This window comes from Trichoplusia ni, unplaced genomic scaffold (assembly GCF_003590095.1).
Source record: "Trichoplusia ni isolate ovarian cell line Hi5 unplaced genomic scaffold, tn1 tig00000743, whole genome shotgun sequence".
NCBI classification, from domain to species: Eukaryota; Metazoa; Arthropoda; class Insecta; order Lepidoptera; family Noctuidae; genus Trichoplusia; species Trichoplusia ni.
The window spans coordinates 36938-56644 of record NW_020800058.1 but is presented as its reverse complement, the minus strand read 5'-3'; the positions used below and the strand labels follow the sequence as shown (position 1 = coordinate 56644).

Sequence of the window (19707 nt, the reverse complement as noted above, 5' to 3'; positions counted from 1 at the left end):
GGAGAAAAAATTCTGGTACCTTAAAAGATATTATGGCTATTTTGTAAATGACCGCTAACAAACATTTTAAGTTGTTTTATAAGAGTGGTTATTCAGTGTTCTCAGAAAAAAAGACTTACTTTTAATCTTTAACCAGGTGTAAATGGATGATTCTCCTGCTCATTGCTGGCTATGCATTGGTATATTCCGGTGTCCTCCATGTTGAGATTGCTGATTACGAGTGAACGATCGACTTCCACTCGATACCTGCCTCCGCCATCGTCAACGTCCGGATTATCCTGCTCTCCTGCGTCCGCTCCAACACTTGCAATTTTTTTGGCATCTTTGTACCAAGTTATACTTGGCAACGGAATGCCTTGAACATTACATCCAAAACAATAGTACTACGAATTCGCCAAACGTTTCAGATTTTAAATTTGAAAGGACATTGGTTTTTCTAATACTGTGACATACGCAGATGCTGTGACTGTAGCATATCCACCGGTTTTAATCTTGCTTGACAAGTGTACTGACCGGTGTGCGTCAAATTTGCCAAATAAGAGTGAGACTCCTATTCCACTGGTCATTAAGGTCAAATGTTATGCCAGCTAAATCAATCATTATTCCGTCTTTAAACCACAAAGTTTCTAATTCGTGCAGAGGTCTCGCGTTAGCTATGCAATGCAAACTTGTGTATTCTTGACCTTTTACTATCTTTGTGTCTTCTGGCTTTATAATTATTTCTGGGGGATTTCTTTGCTGTCATTTCCAAACACGTTAAGTTTTATGTAAGGACTATTTTCTTCTTTCCCTAATTGTGTATTTATGGCACGTACTCTGAAATAAACATTCATTTGATTTCTTTGACTCAAGGCCATAAAAATAAAACTAACGTATATTGCACTCTGAATAGATTAGAGTGTTGTGATGTAGTTATTACATATAATAATAATAATGAATTTTGTTGGTTCCATAGTGTAAATAGTTTCAAACCTGTAAGCTTTTTCATCTTCATGCGAAGTACAAAGTATAACAAGTTCATGTTTGTCAGTAACAGCATATTTCTGGTCATAACGAAGAGCGCCATTTTCGTCCTGCCATATAACTGAAGGCGGTGGTTCAGATTCTATCTGTGGAAAAGCTAATACTGCCGCTCTTCCAGATTCAGCAGTAATCACTGTGTTCGATAGTGTTTCAAATACACCCATATCTAAAAATAAACATCTTAAAAACATGAGTGTCTCACGTCAAACGAACTAAAAAGTAGTTGTCCAGAACCTCAGTTCCTCGTTTTTTCCCAAGATTATTCCGCATGCACAACAAAGAGACACATGGACATACAAAGAGATGTATGAAGTTTACTTACACGCGACGACAATGTTGTTCTTTTCGCTGAATATTGCTCCGACGTCATTTTTTGCTATACATGGTAAGCTCCGGCATCCTGCCTCTGGGTATTGTGGATCTTATAAATAGTTCGGATGAAAATCACTGAGTGGTACACGTTTCTAACCATCTATACATCGGTTGCGGTATGCTAAAACATTTTATTTTTAAGTAGAGAGATTTCATAATTATCTAGTAAAAAAAAACATAACCGTAAATAATAACATACCAATAGGGAACATTGTAAGATTTTTGTGGTACCCTCTCTGACTATACTATTTGAAGATGAAGGCTGCATACTAAATGCGGTGGTTGCATTTGTACTGAAATAAAACAAGAGATATAACGATTATTTCTAAAAGACGTACATAAAATTACTTCGTGTGCACCACCCACGGCTCACCCGGTGCGTTTTTACGGTCAAACCGTTTTTAATTTGGAAGTTGACTGATACCGGGAAAGGTCGCAGCCCGCAGGCTATTTACATTTTTCAAAAATATCTTGTGATATAATTAACCGTGATACAATTAGAAACGGGGTGGATTCCTTTGTACACTGCCAGGCGTGTTAAAATCTCATTATTATAAGAAGGATAAGTAACAGCATGATTCTCAAGAACAAAATCGCTCATTACATATCTTAAATTTCAATGTATAACCGTAGCAAGCAAGAGTTGTCTCATAGCAAGGGCGAATGCCAACAATCATTTTATTTAAGCGATAGCTCCCACAAAGTCACGGTAGGTCGGGTGTCAGCTTTTTGCTCTTTGCAGAATAAAGAAGGATAAAGGGACATATTTAAAAAGTAAATAGTAATTTGATGATCTTAGCAGCCAAATGCAATATTTTTGCGTCCGCTAACATCAGAAAAAAAAACAGTAATACTAATACCCCAACTACTACTACCTTTTGAAATTTATGGAAGCCCAGAAATAATGTAGAACTAGCAGAATAATAATAGGAATTTTATCAACTCGGCAGGGAATTATTCATCCACACCCTGAGTTTGTTTCGACATTTCTTCTTAGGGTAGTCAGCTAGGAAATGTCGGCTCCATCGTTCTCAAAAAAGACATGTAAAGTGATAAAAATATCCTATTGCAGATAAATAATTTCATTTCATTTCACCGAAAATTTGTGCAAAAACTGGTGTAAGAAATTTAACAGTGTAGGTAGTTCGCATTAGAATTATCCAAGGCTTACACATAGTATCGAAATAGTAATGGGAACTCACGATAAAAAACAGATAAAATACAGCGCAGCGATTAGGGTAAATAGGAAAGAGGAATAAATCAGTACTAAACACATCGAATACACTGTTGACGGATTGCTGTGTGTAAGCTCCAAAAAATACCGCGTTGTTTGAACCCCTGTTCGACGATAAAAGTCGCTGGCTACCGCGTAGTTTTTCACGTCAATAGTCCTAACAGTAAAATCCTTACAGATGACACTTATTTAACATTGATTGTAACATATAGTTGACCTCCGTACAGGCCTTATCCTAGACCCTTTTCCTTGGTAATTGTCTCGCTGGGATCATTAAGCCTGGCACGTATAAATTTTGGCAAATCCTTTTTACGTTCGTAGAGTATTGTAAAAGATGCGTATTTTTAGCTCTAATCCAATTTTACAATCTCCCAAATTTTTCGACCGTTTTTTGCGGAGAAAACAAATCTTTTCGTATAGTAAAGATGATATAAAGATCTATTTTTTTTACAAAGTGACTTTTAATAACTACTATTATATACTTTTCATAACCTATAATAATGGTTATCTAAATCTAGTCGTCCAAAATGATCCAACGACATGACGGATGTATGTAGTTATTGTAAGGACTACCAATAAGCCTTTGACAACCATACAACGTGTTAGCATGTGTTAACGATTTTGGACGTTTACTGAATTAATAATTAATTTCATTGATGTCACTAAACAACAATGGCTATAAGCCGGAATGTCGTTTAACAAAATTACTTTATTCTTAAGATGAAACTTTGAAGTAATTTGTTTAGAAGTTAGTCCTAAAATATATTTATTTATTTGTCTATTATAATACCATTACAGTCACAGATAAACCAAAGCGATGTTATAAAGTAATATTAAAATAAGAGCAATTACAAAATAAACTAAGATATATAATGTCAAAGATGTATAGTCAAACCCTACTGCTGAGCTAAAATCACATTTTTTTTCTTTAGTAAATAAATTAATTTGCTATTGTGTCGATTTACCAGAAGTTCTATTTACTGCTCTAGTACATTTCTAACCATTAAGAAATAACTAGTTCTTGATAAACGACCAAACCCAATGAAAAAACATCAACATTGCTATCAGGCACATGATCGTTATGCAATTTTAAGAAACAGTGAGTCTGTTTATTTTGTTCGCTGCTCTGATTGACTGCAGTGAGCCTGACCCAGTTACTAACAGTCAACACGTGTAGAGTATCATATCGACGGTTGGTAGTTAGCGTGCATTAGCCCTTTCTTAAACGGGAACTGTTTGTTAACAAGTTCACCATAAGGTTAGTAGGAAATACACAATTGTTCAGTTAAAACAACGACAGATTTGGGCTAGCAGTGAGCAGACTTAAATGATTGTGATTACAAAATCTAATATCAAGTTTTTAAACCTTTATTTAAGTAAAGCATAGTGTACATATTAGTTGAAGAATTTATTTGTGATCAAAATCTGATATTATTAGTTTGAAGTAAAGCCGATAAAATAGATTTATGTCGCGATTATTACATGGCTGTTTCCTCTTCACGCAGAGCCGAAACATCTTTGATGAAAATTGCCCGTCATTCTTCACTAAACTCGGCAAGTTATGAAACCATGAGTTCAATATTAAAAGTTCATACGCTGATGCAATGTCAGCATTTTTAACCTTTCGAAAATAGCGCGGACATCTAGTAAAATAATTACATATTGGACATTTTAAATCAATCGTAAATTGATCCAATTTTTGTTTGTATTTAATTACGTACTTATAACGGCTTCTTAACAAACTTTGATACATTCTCAAACAAACTTCAAGTTAGACTGCCGCCTAAATATTGGTCGTTATTCAAAGCTAATAACGGGTAGAGGGTGGAATACGTAAAACAACACTTTCAGAGTTTGTTTCGCGTGCCTGCGTATACCTACAATAATTTTAACAATAATTTGAACAATCTGAAGCTTAGAATTATTTTGAATCGCACAAGTTGTACACACTACAAGGGTTGGGGAAAATTAAATAGTAAGCTCTCATGAGTCATGCTATCGATAACACATTTAATCGATATCTATCCTGTCAACATTGAAACGATTACAACTTTTTTCGCAGGTGTCGGTTGATTTTGCAATAATATATTTTAATTACCATTATCCACTAAATATTATGCCTATGTACTATTAAAGTTATGATAATGCGGAAACTGCATAAAGCTCCTCTAATCCACAACATTTTAATTTACTAATCTTCAGAAGGAGTACTTTGGTAATACGGAGCAAGCTTTGCAATAATCCTATATCACAAAAATATTATATTTTAATAGATACGACTAAGGTTCATGCAAAAAGCTTTTTCGAGTAACTATTCGCGACTACATAAGAAATAAGAACCATTGACGTTCTCTGCGCCGCGCCGTGTAACTACTCCGTTACATGGATTGATGTACAACGAATATACTTTTGGCACACAATGGATCTGAAATCAATGTTAACAATACAAATAAGTACGTGTATTTTGATACCAATAGAAAATAGATAAATCATGATATTGAATTTATCACTTATTTGAATAATGTTATCGATAATTTAATACTTTTAAATACTATGGATACTTAACCTGTCAACTCTGATTTAATTAACTACACATAGTAGTTACGAGTAATGCTTGTAATACATTTTGGGTATCTATAAAATGAGTAAACGCACAACTTCAACCTATCAGTTTATTGTATCTTAATTTTAGTAATATCAAAGTCGATAAAATGATAAGATAAGTTTACCGTCAATAGGTAGGTCATTGGAACAACTTGAGTATTTTTTTTTTGTAAAGTCAATGCATATTTTACAAAATTATCGATTTTATATTTCAGTGCTAAACATTTTAATATTGGAACGTTGTGTATACAGTTTCACTAGCTTAAAAAAAATGTGTTGAAATACTCGAACTTCGTACATCAGGAACAACACTTAACGAAGAGTGTTTTCGGAGAATAGCTGTGTAGGGAAATAATTGTTCCGAAGAAAACATTATAAGGTGATGAGGGATAAGCGCAAACATTTTATTTAACAGAAGTTTTTTTTAGCTGATGTTTAGAGAAAAGCCCGGAAATAGAGCAAATTTCAATTAAGAATAATAGTTATCAGGCATCAGTTTAATTGGTAGTATTTAATAAAGATTCTATTGCAACAAAATTTCTTAAGTATTCTCATCCAGAAAAATATTTTCAAGAGTTTAATATAATGGTAGAAATAAAAAAGTTTTATTTATGCGCCACGCTCGCAGATGTTTTTCTATATCCAAAGGGATTTAAATTAGAAACAGTGATAAAAAGAAAGCAGTATTACAGTTGTTGAACTGCTCCGCAAAGTAAAAAGTTGGATATGTAAAAGTAAAACATGGGAACGCATCAAGCCCAGACATCAATATCGAAAGAACCGTTTCCGTTACGTGACTCACACTTATGGCACGTTTAGTCGATGCCAGCGACTACTAACATACTAATAAGGAACGTTCGAGCTTCGATTCCAAAGGGTTTTATTTACCGAGAATCAATCGTTTTCAAATAAAAGGATATACTTATCCGCACAAATTATGTAATGATTTATACAAAACCCTGGTTTGCTTCCGGTTTGTTGTCGCTCAAGTTCTGTTAACAGTTGGCTGGCGGTAACCCGAGCCTGTACCACAAACGCAGGGCATACGGCTAACATTTAACTACACGTAAGTCTACAGGTAAACGAACGGGAAACCCTTCGATTGGCTTTGTGTCCCTTTTATATAGAAGCCTTTGAAGTGTGCTTTTCAAGGAATAAGTAGTGGACTTATATCGAAAACTAAAAGGTACTATATGAATATATTTCATTGAAATTTTTGTATTATTTGAAACTAAGCTGAAGTTCAGTTATCAGTTATAAATACATGAATCAAAGTAAAGCATGATTGTAATAAATTTAGTTTCCACTTTTTGTGCCAGCTCAAACTAGCATGCCAAAACTGTTTAAAACAAAAGTAACTAAAATGAAAATGATAGCCTCAGTCAAGTAAAGCACAGTTATTTGAATGTTGAGGCAGCGAATCGGCTGATCCAGTAATTAACAGTAAACTTCTGGCTCTGCAATGTAAATACCCATTGTACACGATTCATTTAGGTCAAAAGCTGCAATAATCTGGACAATCGAGATAGCACTTCCGTCCAGTGAAATTAATTCAAGCTGAGTCACGGAGAATGAACAGTATTTTATTCCCTCTCGATAGGTATCAGTTACCACTCTCTGAGCGAGTGTCCGTGGTCGACTGTTGAAGTATGTGACCGCAGTCCGCACGCCAGGCGCAACGCAGCACTAACCGGTCGTTGCAAAGCTACGAAGCGAATGCTATAGCGGATAATAAAACGGCCCATTTCCAAGAACACGAGTACACACATAATCTCGATATTGAAAAAAGCTATATTAGTTAATTATTAACATTTACATTATTAATAGTTACATTCATTGACCAAAGAAGTTTACGAATCATAATTTAATGGCATGAAAATTTCTAATTTATAAATTCTAATGCTTTGTATTCACGGTCAAAGAAATATGGAAGTTACGTGGTTACAGCATTTCATAATTAACGTAGTATTGTGATATAACAAGTGTAACGTGGTTTTTAGCGCTCGACTGACCGCGCGCCTTTACTGTTCAAAAACGCTTTAGTAGGAAACCATTACAAACTAGGTCGCCGATGTATTGTTATTTTTTTTATTGTGTGACCGCTTTAACGCCGTTAACTTGAGTAAACTATAAAAGGAATTATTGATTTCACTCTGCATGACGATAATTAATAGGTGGTATCTTTTACTAACCAACAGTTCGTTTCACTAATTTATTGTTACATATTATTGTGCGGCCGTGGTGTGATGCTTTAGAATATAATGAATAGGCACCATAAAGATAGAAAAGTGGGATAAATGTAATTCATGTGAAAGTTACATATTATATTTCTAACATTCAAGACAACAATCCATAGGCATAACAGGGTATTGATTTTATTGAAAATTAGGTCATAAGGATAAGTGGTATACATACATAAAATAATTGTGGCATAATCACCGATGTTAACTAATTATTTTGATACAACAAAGGTAAAACGATTAATGAAAGCCGATATCCTACCCGTACACGGTAGTGTATTAATTAATTATTACGCCTGAATACAACGTTTGTTATGAATTGTTATTTTGTAACCGAGTCATTGTCCTCTATGAAAGAAATACAATAATAAAGATGAGACGTATTAATTGCTAGTACTTTATCATACATTTTAATCATAAATCATGGAAAATCAAAGGTTTTGGTATCGGTTGTCCATTATGCAAACATAAAAAAGCTGTTAGGCGTTCTATGTCGCCGGTATCCTTTGTTTAGCGGAGTTGTAGTACAGAGCGGTCATCCACTACGTAAATACTTGCAGAAGGTCCGCCTACACGTGACTCTGTGGTCAAACCGGGCGAGCTGGCCAGAATGCCGCTTCCATGCGTCATCGGATCCTGCGATCCGATTTTGATTCTACTGCCTAACCCTAGTGCATTAATAAATAATTAACGTATGTATATGACTTTTTTCCTTTAAGATTATATTATTGATACGATTTATCATTATCTAGATACCCAGTTCAAACAGTAATTTTCAAGTGGATCTTGGCTACAATTGATAACTTATAGGATAACACAATAAAGATATATTTTATACGGGCATAAGTGGTCATACCTTCTGTACTTATTTATGTTATGTTTAAGCTGCCGCCCCATACGACCATGAGTAAAAATAGAAGTTAATCGATCCTTTTATTCGTGTCAGCCGTTTGCTACATAATCAACAGGTACCAAACAGGAACCCGACCTTTTCCAACACGTAAAGGAAAATCAACCAAGTATGTAGTTTTTAGTTAATCTATTGTTCACACACGAGATGGTGTTAAGAGGAGGGTCGTAGAGGTGTTTAACTTGACAGCATGTTACATTACAATTACGCCGGACAGGTCACTATTACCAGGGCCCAATTCTGCTATTTACAGTGGCCGATGAATCAATGGAAATTGGATTAAATTGGCACTATTCGTATTATTCTAAGCATTTTTCTAACACAAATATTGGAAATTCAGAAGAGAAGGAACACACAGTTAATACAATGAATTTCCAATAATTGTTTAGTTTCTTAATAGGAAGCGTATCAATTTTAATCCAATTAACATTCATTAATCGGCTATAATAAATAGCAGAATCGGGGCCCTGAGCAAATAGTAAATTATTTTCAAGCTGACACATAATAGATGTAAGTTACATTATCATACACATAAATAAGCAAGGGATGATCAGATAAAAAGTTGCAGATAAGAATATGTAACATGGTCAAGGCATCTGCATACTAATTGATGTGACAAAGTAACTTTCTTATATCTTTTAGACACTTAATTAGCTGATAATGTTTCAGTGTCCAGTGTCCACATTGTAACTTTTAATTAAGTTTTAATTAATATAACATATATCCCAAATTTAGGTATTGTTTGAAATTTTAATGTAACAATACTAACAATACTAGAGCCAGTCAGAACAGAATTCAACTGTAATTACGAAAATTCTACGAGTAAGCTCGAGACTCGCTTACAATTTATGATTAATTTGTTGTTCATTGCGTGAGCTTTAATTAATACAAAAGTTACTGAATTCAAACCATCGGTTTAGTTAAGATATGATTAAAATTCTGTAAAATATTGGGTTATTGAATGAAATATATATACATTACAATGATAAATTTAACATTTAGGTTCAAATATTAATAAGGTAATGCCTAGTTGATATTTATCTGTTTCTCACTAGAATGTAGACACTATTTATTCAACCGCCTAACTCGCCTTAACACCAATCTAGATGGAATATAAACTCAAGCATTAAGATCTTTCCTTTAAGTACCCTCCGGAGTGTCATCGCCGCCGCACTTGGTAAATTGTTCCTACTTACACCATAATAGGTATATTACAAATTATACCTATGTTGCGTTAGGTATCATAAATACGCGTCGTAATGGTTTTTTCAATGCTTTTTACCCTCCCCACAGACGCATTAGTCCAAAGTGTTTCTGGCTGTTCATCAGTTACAACACAGCATGAATTATAATTTTCATGCCAACATAATAAAAATTAAATTACATTTCATACCCTCATAATATTAAAATAAAAAGCCGAGAAGAACTTCTATATCTCAAATTAAATTTATGAAAAACTTATTCTTAAACGATACGAGCACGGCATAGCGTGTTTATTACCATAAATATACTCATAATTCTCATAGTTGCAAAATATCAGCCTATGTTTAAACAAGCCTAGTAAAGTGTGTCAAACCAGATATCACATGTCATATAAGCATACGCCTGAAGCTGAAGCGACGACGAGTAGATCCCAAGAGTATTGCAGAATGAAGATAACACTGCTGTCAAATAAATTATTACTTACACGTTATTATCTATCTACTAATGTTTGTTACCTACTTGTGAAACAGAAACAAACATAAAAAGTTAAAAATAAATCCCTTTGATGGATTAAATTCTCAAGTAAAAGAGAACGAAGCCGCAGTAAACATATCGGCGGTTTACTCCGGTTTTTCGTTCCGGTATGTATAAATGTACTGGAGAACCAATGTTCGGTTTGCTAATGATTGGCTTCTAGGACCAAGAGAAACCGCTTTTGGAACATTTAGGCGTTTTCATTCGATATAATAGTTAACGCTTTATTGAATTACCGCCTTTCTAATTTTCAAGATAACTAAATAAATCTAGAAGATTGTAGTAGAATAAAGTTCCTACAAACAAATCCAGTTAAGATTTCGTCGCATCACTTGAATAATGAATAAGGGTCGCTAGGGTTACGGTTACCCAAAACTATCTTATCTTCCGGGACTTGACAACCGCCAGAATGGGCCAATAAAGTTGAATGTATAAATAAATACAATTTGTACTTTGTTATTAGGCAATTGGTCAATGATCTAATTAAATATCTCGAGAAAACAAGACTGAAATCGAAGCAGAACTTAATATATTTGTTATTCTTAATAGTACCCAACTAAGTAAGACTTTAATTTGAATATTTGAACTTTTTATTCGTATATAAATACACAGCCATATCCGCGTTACAGTAATTAAAGATAGAAGTTATCTAAGACTGGAAACAACGACTTCAATTGCTTTGTTTTTAAGTTGATCAAGTATGGTGTTGTTTTGTAGTTGGTAGTTCAGCCTATGAAATATCTGAATATAAAATAGCGATGTTTTTAAAGAAGAAAAAAACTTTCATTAAATAGATGAACGATTTTTTTTATTATAAAGTGTGGATTAGACCAATTATTAGAAAATCATTGATTCTACGCCATAACACGTTTTTCGTTTTCTTAGAATATACATTTTCCTAAACTATTTGTAATGAAATGAAGCCATTTCATTTTACACTCATAATATGAAAATACATCAATGTTACAGCACACTGTCGGGAAACAAAAGAATGTTATCGCAGCATGTATATTAGAAATAGAAAAGTTCACAGTTCAACTATCGCCCTGCTCTTGTCTTACTCAAACTTCATAATATCAATTTGATATTCCACCGCGCTTATCATTGTGTTCTGTGGAATTGGCCTTAAAAGTTGAAAGCTTTGAACTATGTACGCCGCGTCCTGATCCTACTTGGGCTGTATTTACTCGGTCGCCGTGTTTTAATATTAATAACCCCATACAGGAAGTTCCTGCAGTAGCTACCTACTTGCGAGCTTACGGCTTTTATGATGATGTTTACCGCCGACTCGCGTACGACGACGTAAACCAGCCTCAAAAAGCAAACTTAGGTACCTACAAGAAAATCTCTTCGAAGCTAGCTGTACAAAAGACGAATATTACAACTTTTAATTTCTAGCACTAATAACAACTTTTAAGGGTAAATTAGGTTAGCGATAACGCCAAATATTTTACAACTTTAAATTTAAGTTTAGTTGGCATTTACTTTTAATATCACTTTTAACTCGTAAATGTTTTATTGCTATAATAATAAAATGAACAAATTATAACCGTTTATTGTTTTTCTAATTTTAAGATTTTAGGCTTTCTTATCAAAGGGTTAATGCGTAAATCGCTACTCGCTAGAAAAGGTTGTATAATATCAATCATGTAGCAAATATTATGACGGCGCATTGCTTTGGTCATTTTATTATTAATAATTTGTGTCGCAGAAGAATAATTTGCAACCTCTTGCATGGATCCTCTACTGACTGTCATCTAATGATGATAAAAGATCGTAGTCAAGTCGTAATCAAGAGTTTAATTGAATACCCTATCCCGATGTCAGCTATCCTTACACTCGCCGCCGACGACATATCAAGTTACTTAAATGCAATATAAATACTATAGAATAAATTTAAATACAATTTCTTACTTTTCAATAACAATTAAGTACTGTTATTAAAAATAAACACATTATGTGGATAATTAATATAACGTAGGTACGGTCTACTGAATTATATATTATGTACATACCTTGTCTGGGAAAAAAGGTTCAAAGCAATCCTGCTCCCATCTATAAACCGTGTTACAAATATAATAAAGCTGAATATTTTGTTTGAACGAAATTATGGAATCTTATCTCACTTTGTCTGGAACTATAATGGAGACTTGAAAAATTGTGTTCGTGTTCGATAGCTAAAATTTTGAGGATGATTAAAGGTTATTCAAGATCTCGCTTCGACCGAGACGAGGAAATGGTGGGAGAAAAATTTAAAGAAAAGGCTGGTTTACTTATATTTAAGTCTTAAAAAACTTACACCTGTATGAGTCTTGATTACTAAAGATTTCCTTTTTGCATGGCCTTTCTTTTCTGTACTGCACCACGCTAGTCACTTTTATTTTATTATAATCACAATGCCTTTTTAATTTAAGTATAGGGAGTACCGAGTTTCAGCTATGAATAAAGAGTTATGTAAGTCCTAGTCATGTTCTGATACAAAATCGCAAGATTGCATTGCATTGTACACTAGTGTACGAGTTTTGTAAGGGTAGGGTTACCATCAATTAGGGAATTTGTGAACTTGATAGATTTTACTAAAACGATATTGACTATGCCATAAATAAAGAAATTGTATCCGCACCTAAACACCGCTTCTCATAAAGATCATAAATATTTTCTAAGGAAGTCCTAGTGGCATTAGACGCCACAAACTCAAACGAAAGGCAGTGGCCAAGCCACTACTTCGGTATTCATTGAGAGGGTGGTACTTTCGAAGCGTAACGACCCATTCGGCTGCGACCCTATCCTTACTTTGCGGACACCGCATGGCACTACTTTACTAGCGTAGGGTTATAACAACAAGTTAGTATGGATGAACGACGTAATAGGTTTTAATTTTCAAACTAAAATGAATTGCATTTCTTTGAAAACAAGTTAATAATTACTATACATATGGAACGAAACGTGAGCATAAAGTTATGAATTGTGGCCACCCTACACGCAGAACAGGCAGGCTTCAACGCACTTATGTATGGGAGCGTGCCCGTGAATGCATTTCTTTAACAGCTTGTCCTTAGATCCTTGAGGACGCAAGGCCTTTTCAACTTTACACTCGTATTCCTACGATTCGTTGGGTATGAAAAAGGTTGACTTTATTTATGGTTAGAATAACTCGTCTGAGTGCATTTGAAATGTAACTTTATTTGGAGTAATTTTTTGTTTACTTTATCGTCTATTACCATATTATGTTTATATTCATATTTTAGAGTAAGTTACTCCTTGCTTCACCCTCTGTTAGTTGACACCCTTTTAATTAGGCACCTGACGGTGAATTAACAAGCGAGTTATGGGGTCTGTCGGTAATTCGTCACTGAATATTTTAGATCCACTCTAACTTAGCTAAGTTCATTAAAGTCTTTGATTGAGTGGTTTCTGGAGTGTATTAAGCTAAATTTCATGCTATATCATAGCAATAAGGAATAAGCATTTGCAAATTTTATAGGTATTAGATCTGATTCCGAAATTTGCAACATTGATGCTAAATACAGGCCTGTGACAAGCCTGTTGGTCTAGTGGTTACTGACCCTGATTGCTATACCGGAGGTCGTGGGTTCGATTCCCACCCATGACAAATGTTGTGTGATGAGCATGATCATTTGTTCTGGTGTCTGGGTGTAATTTATCTATAATATGTATGTATTTATCAATATATAAGTAAATTATCAGTTGTCTGGTTACCATAACACAAGCTCTGCTTAGCTTGGGATCAGATAACCGTGTGTGAGTTGTCCCAGGATATATTATATTATAATACAATTTAAAACAACGCGCAAACAAGTACGGTATTGCGTCATTCAGTTAAACCGTGACTTGATGAAGAAAAAATATAAAGTATCCATTTATTACTGCTATATAGGAAAATCTGCATGTTAGCTTTTGTTTACCGATAAATTACTTTTATCGTTGGGCGATTTCGAAAATGCAGGTTACCAAATAATAAATGTTTATAATGTCTGGACATAAACACAGCAATAAGTTACTAAGAGGTCCAGCAAATTAAATTCCCCAAACGTAATTTTAGAACCACCTTTGCCAACTACTACCTGCAGTTTTCCAAAATTTGTCAGTATATTCAAGTTATTGCTATGTTTGGGAATACATCAAAAAGTATTTAAACACGCTTCCTATAGACCTACAATAGATAAAAAATATAAATTCTGATTTTTGTTTAAAAAAACCAGGCATGTAATTATACCTTTGCATAATTTTTATCTAAAATTTAGCTTTAAAATAAAATGCAACTTATCATTTGCCAATAAAGGAAACCAAATTGAATTATACCAATAAAAGCAATAAGTCACTTATTTTAATGTGTTTGTATGAAAAGACACACCAAGATTTATATTCTCTAATGTAAAATTTACCCGTTTTAAAAACTGAGCTAATGGAGTTCCCCGATTTAAAGGCATTTTCCAATATTTGTAAATCGTAACACTTGACCAAAAGAGATACTAATTTGGAATATGTAATTTGTCTCCTGAGACAAGTGCAATAGAATAATAAAAAATCATAATACTTTGAGTTTGAGTTTACTTAATTTGTTCTATTTTATAATCCAATTAACCAATCAATAAGCCCCACAATAAGTTCAAAATTTGGATTAAGTCAAGACAAACTATTAAGATTTAAAACTAATAGTTTTAATACAGTAACAGTCACACCATAATAGTAAATGGACCTTTTATTAGACATTTTAAAGTGGGCCAGTTCTTTATCAACAACACAAATTTTGGGCCTGATTGAAGAAATTATGTCTATTTTCTCAATATATTCTGCACTTCAGAAACTTACATGTTAAAAACCTGTTAGAGCTACATTTTTGGTTCATAGGAAACAGTAATAGTTCTAACTATTTTTAACCATTGAATTAAATCACTCACATCATCAGCACTGAATCAGTTAAGAATAGTTTCAAACAAATTTTCAACACGAGAAAAGTTTTTATCACATTTTTAAAACTTGAAATGTGTCAGACAAACTCACTTAAACTTACCTGTATTATTAATTGAACATGTTGGATGTACTAAGAAAAAAAATAGTATCAGAAAAGTCCCACAAAACTGTTGAAAATACATCTTGGACCACCGCTCCAATTCTTCCATGACACGTTAAATTTTCTGGTACATGTTTCAGTCACCTTTGTCTACATTTCTAAGTCTTAATCACAGTTACACATAAATAAGACGTCCCTGCTAAGGTCCCACATTTTAGGTCGGTTGCTAGGATTTCAATTGCCACAACATTCGTTATACACCTGTGGAATTCGCTCGCCTTGCAACTATGGACAAGGTAGGGATTACTCACAACTTCAGAAGTTCACTCAACTTTGTATGTATAAATACAGAAATATTGCATTTCTGTAACTTTAAAATACATGCTTAAACTGCACTATGTTTTGTACTCATGAAACTGATGAACACCGGAAACTTATTAACTGTTTTGGAAAGTTTTTATAAACTTCGAAAGTTTTTAAACTTCATTGCACAATCGACTCATTCGAAGGACGCGACTGCTTGACGAGCGAAACGCATACATACGACAAAAAATGTGTTTTCGTTTCGTTCATCCGACTTTGTTGTCCCTGTCTAATAGCGGTTCGGCTTTCGGCTATCATCGTTTATTTTCGACTTGCAAAGGATTTCTTGCTTTGAATACTAGGACATTTACTTTACGTTTTAGATGGAATATTATTTTTGTTCAACTCAAGGAATGGTTAATTATATCGATCGTTATAAACAAGTCTTGGCTATTTTATACTTGGAAAGGAGACTAATCAATTACAACGGTTTTATCATTCACCGTGAAATTCAAATTCAAAATTTTATTTTTATTTCATTACAAATGAAAAAGTTTTTTATGAAAGCTGACTTTAATTTTTTATGTGATTTTGGACACCTGAATAAAGATAGTCATCCAAAATAGATGTCGAAGCTAAATAGGTCAGAATAATAAGAAAAAATATTTTGCCCGCTAATTTATGATAGATATTAGAGATTATGGCGCCGTTAATACTTTTTAATTTAATATTATTGCCTTACCAAGATAGTTTCTTGTAATAATTAAATAGGTATTACAAGAAACTAACTATATTACAAAAAAAAAATTTTTTTTGGATAAATCCAATTTAGTCGATTTATACCCTGATAGTCGATTTTTTTCCTGCAGCTTATGGCTGTCAACACTGAATAGAATTCTTTCGGAGTGTTTTGTCATTTCGGTTCGCTGAGGCGGATTTTAAATCTTAGGTAATCAATGTTTTTAAGGCATTAAATATAATTCGAAGTAATGTATTTTGTAAAGCACGTACTGTGATCCTCGTATACTATGTTATTTTAAGTATTAGAGAGAAAATTCAGTGATAACCTCTATCGGTTCACGGTGTTTTGACATTTCTTCGTGCAGATGTGAAGTTCCTCATTTTATGACTTGGTCAAATACCCTTCTTAATTAAAATCTGTTATTTCAGCCATGGTGCGTATGAACGTATTGAGTGATGCGCTTAAATCAATTCACAATGCTGAGAAGCGCGGTAAAAGACAAGTGCTTATCCGGCCTTGTTCGAAAGTTATCGTCAAGTTCTTGACTGTGATGATGAAGCACGGTTATATTGGCGAGTTTGAAATCGTCGATGACCACAGAGCTGGCAAGATTGTTGTCAATCTCACCGGCAGGCTGAACAAATGTGGAGTCATTTCACCCCGCTTCGACGTTCCGATAAATGACATTGAGAGGTGGACTAACCTGCTACCATCACGACAGTTCGGGTAAGTTTGCCTAACGCTTTACGTTCTTATTGTCCTAATAGTGTAATTACATCTACATTATGTTTATTGTTTAGTTTACATTGCCAAGAATTGAAAGTAGCTGTAGGTAAATAAATTGTAGGTTACCATTTTTTTAGAGGTTTAGCCATGTGTATATCTATCTCTGTGCTTGTTACATTTAAATTCGGAGAGATTGAATTTAGATGCATCTTCAATACTTAAGTATTGCTCACTTTTATAATCGTTACTTTCTGCAGTCAACTTAGTTTGGAATTAATGACAATTCTGGTGTACATGTAGGTGAAATATAAGTTACCCACAACAATCATCAAGAAATTACCTTGTCTGACAACAGGTTCAATTTCAGTATTCGAATTGCATGATTTGCACAACTACCGCGGATCGCCAATAGTTCTTGTTGGTAGACATTTGATACGTTGTGCTATATTAAATAAAATGTCACAAAAGGATATCTATCTCCTGTGGTAGATATTGTTAGTGGTGTTTTAGACATTTGAACAGTTGTTGTGAACAAAACTTACATGTTGGCCATTGAGAGTTAGTCACCTGCAGTTAAACCATATGAACTGATCTGTTAGACTAAGTTTATCACAAAATATTGTAGGTTATCAATAAACAAAAACATTTGCTAACTTTAGTTTAGAAATAATGTACTACAGATACTAATTATTATATCTTAATTTCAGTTACCTTGTCTTAACGACAAGTGGTGGCATTATGGATCATGAGGAAGCCAGAAGGAAACATCTTGGAGGCAAAATTTTAGGCTTCTTTTTCTAAGTTTACTCAATATAAATGAAAATGTACTTTGTTGTTTTATTTTAATGTCTTAAATTTAAGGTCATGATGCAATGTTTTAGACAAAAAATAACTAGACAGTCAATTTGCTTTTGCTAATAAGTTCCTGTTAATTGTAATAGTTCCATGTAATTTAGATGAAACTGAACTGAGGTTGGCCTTTTCTTGTCTTTGTTATTTGAAATTGATGTTTGTGAATAGTAAAGCAAACATTTGTTAATATCTGTTAATAACTATAGTATTTTTGTTTTTGTTTAGCTGTTACAGTCTCACTGCATTGCAGAGGCCTCCCTTCGATTCTTCCAAAACAATTGTCATAGAAAACTAAGTTACCATATTATGCTGAATTTGCAAACAACACTCGTCAATCGGAGTCTTATTACTTTCCTAGACTTGACAAAGAAATTGCCTAAGACCAGCCTAGCATATTACTTTAGAGCAACACAGAAGAACAGTCTTTAATTGTTCAGTTTGTGTGTGACAAAGGCAGCGTTGCCAGATTTTTATTTCGGCAAGTCGGGATTTTGGTATTTTTTGAGTAAAAATAGCGGGATTCTTCAGTCAGAAGCGGGACATAGTAAAGTTGATTTTTGATGTTGGATGTTCCGCGCGCCAGCAACATAAGCAAACAAGTGCAACTTGTCTCCGCGAAAAATGCTTTTTTTAGATTTGGAGGCAATCAGCCCCGGGCGACGTTGAACCACGCCACGCTACGCCACTGGTTTCAAACAATAGTCAAGTTCTCTCCGAAAAGCGGGACCGGGGCCTGTCTCGCGCGGGACATTAAAATTTGATTTAAAAATCGGAACCCATGTCCTCAGCGTGGGTTGAAGTCATATGTCCGTATGGATTGAGGAGCCACTTTCGATTTAAAAAGGAAGCTCGCCCCCTTATTTAGTAGGAAAGTAAATAATTTTGTAGACCGAATTCTGAAATTTGTAGTATAATATGTCTAAAGTTATGTAACTGTGAATGTGGCTCCTCAATCCAAACATCTGAATTGAGGAGCCACCTGAAACACGGAAAGTATTCCATGTATATTTTTGAAAATTTTGTATCATTTAGTAGCAATTGTGTATAGTGTCTACTAAAAATTTGAGCCCAGTACTGTTTATATTCAAGAATATACAATACTTTTAATGTGGCTCCTCGATCTATACACAAGAGCATGAATTGCCATGAAAGTTATTGGTCAATTTATATTCCACTCTAAAGACATTTAGTAGTAAGTGTGTTCGAATTTGTAGTATATGGACAAAGTAGTAGACTGAGCGAATTTAATAAATAAATGCATTTCATTTGGCTCCTCAATCGTGACGTCTGCATAATAAATAATTGACTGTACCTACCTGAGATCAAAACGGAATAAAATACCAGAGACACTAACATTTAGTATAAACGGTCTACTAAATACATATGCACAGATCAACATTGTATATGTTCGGTATCTGAAAAACAAATCACTTCTAAATATTCCTTACGAATTCGCTATTTAGGGTGACCATGTTATATGAATTAAACTAGGATGATTCATTTTTGAAATTTAATTTTTCGACAATATTCGGTATGTCTTTGGAATCCAAAGTTTAGAAGATGCAATTTGTATTGTAGAAGAAAATAACGTTTGCACATCTTGTAACCACCAAACAGTGTGTAAATATACTGTATCAAAAACAGTGTCATTTGAACTAAATGTTTCTACGAGGTTTAGAGTAAACGAGGTACCAGAAACTATAATGATTTCAAGTAGCTTATATACTTTAATAGGCGTTATAGAATTTATCCCTGCGATTAGCGAAGCTGGAATGGGTCACTATAAATGTCACTACCCAGCGAATGATGAGATGTTTTGTTATGATGACTATGATTCTCACTGTAAAATTCATAAAAGCACCGACCAACCAATATTAATTCATTCTTTAACTTATGTCGAAATTGACTAGATACTAAATATCCTAAACC

The 19707-nt window shown here is 33.9% G+C and overlaps 1 protein-coding gene and 1 long non-coding RNA gene across 2 annotated transcripts; one reads left to right on the top strand and one right to left on the bottom strand.

The window, feature by feature from the left end:
* Window positions 1-729: 729 nt before the first annotated feature.
* LOC113507147 lies at window positions 730-1436 on the bottom strand. The gene is made up of 3 exons (XR_003401802.1): window positions 1346-1436; window positions 973-1189; window positions 730-816 (listed from the first exon to the last, which is right to left on the bottom strand). It is a non-coding gene; the product is annotated as an uncharacterized LOC113507147 (long non-coding RNA).
* Window positions 1437-16301: 14865 nt separating this feature from the next.
* On the top strand, window positions 16302-17753 carry LOC113507148 (40S ribosomal protein S15Aa). The gene is made up of 3 exons (XM_026890009.1): window positions 16302-16407; window positions 16629-16926; window positions 17634-17753. The coding sequence occupies exons 2-3, from the start codon at window positions 16631-16633 to the stop codon at window positions 17725-17727; spliced, it is 390 nt and encodes a 129-aa protein (XP_026745810.1). The 5' UTR covers window positions 16302-16407; window positions 16629-16630; the 3' UTR covers window positions 17728-17753.
* Window positions 17754-19707: the final 1954 nt, after the last annotated feature.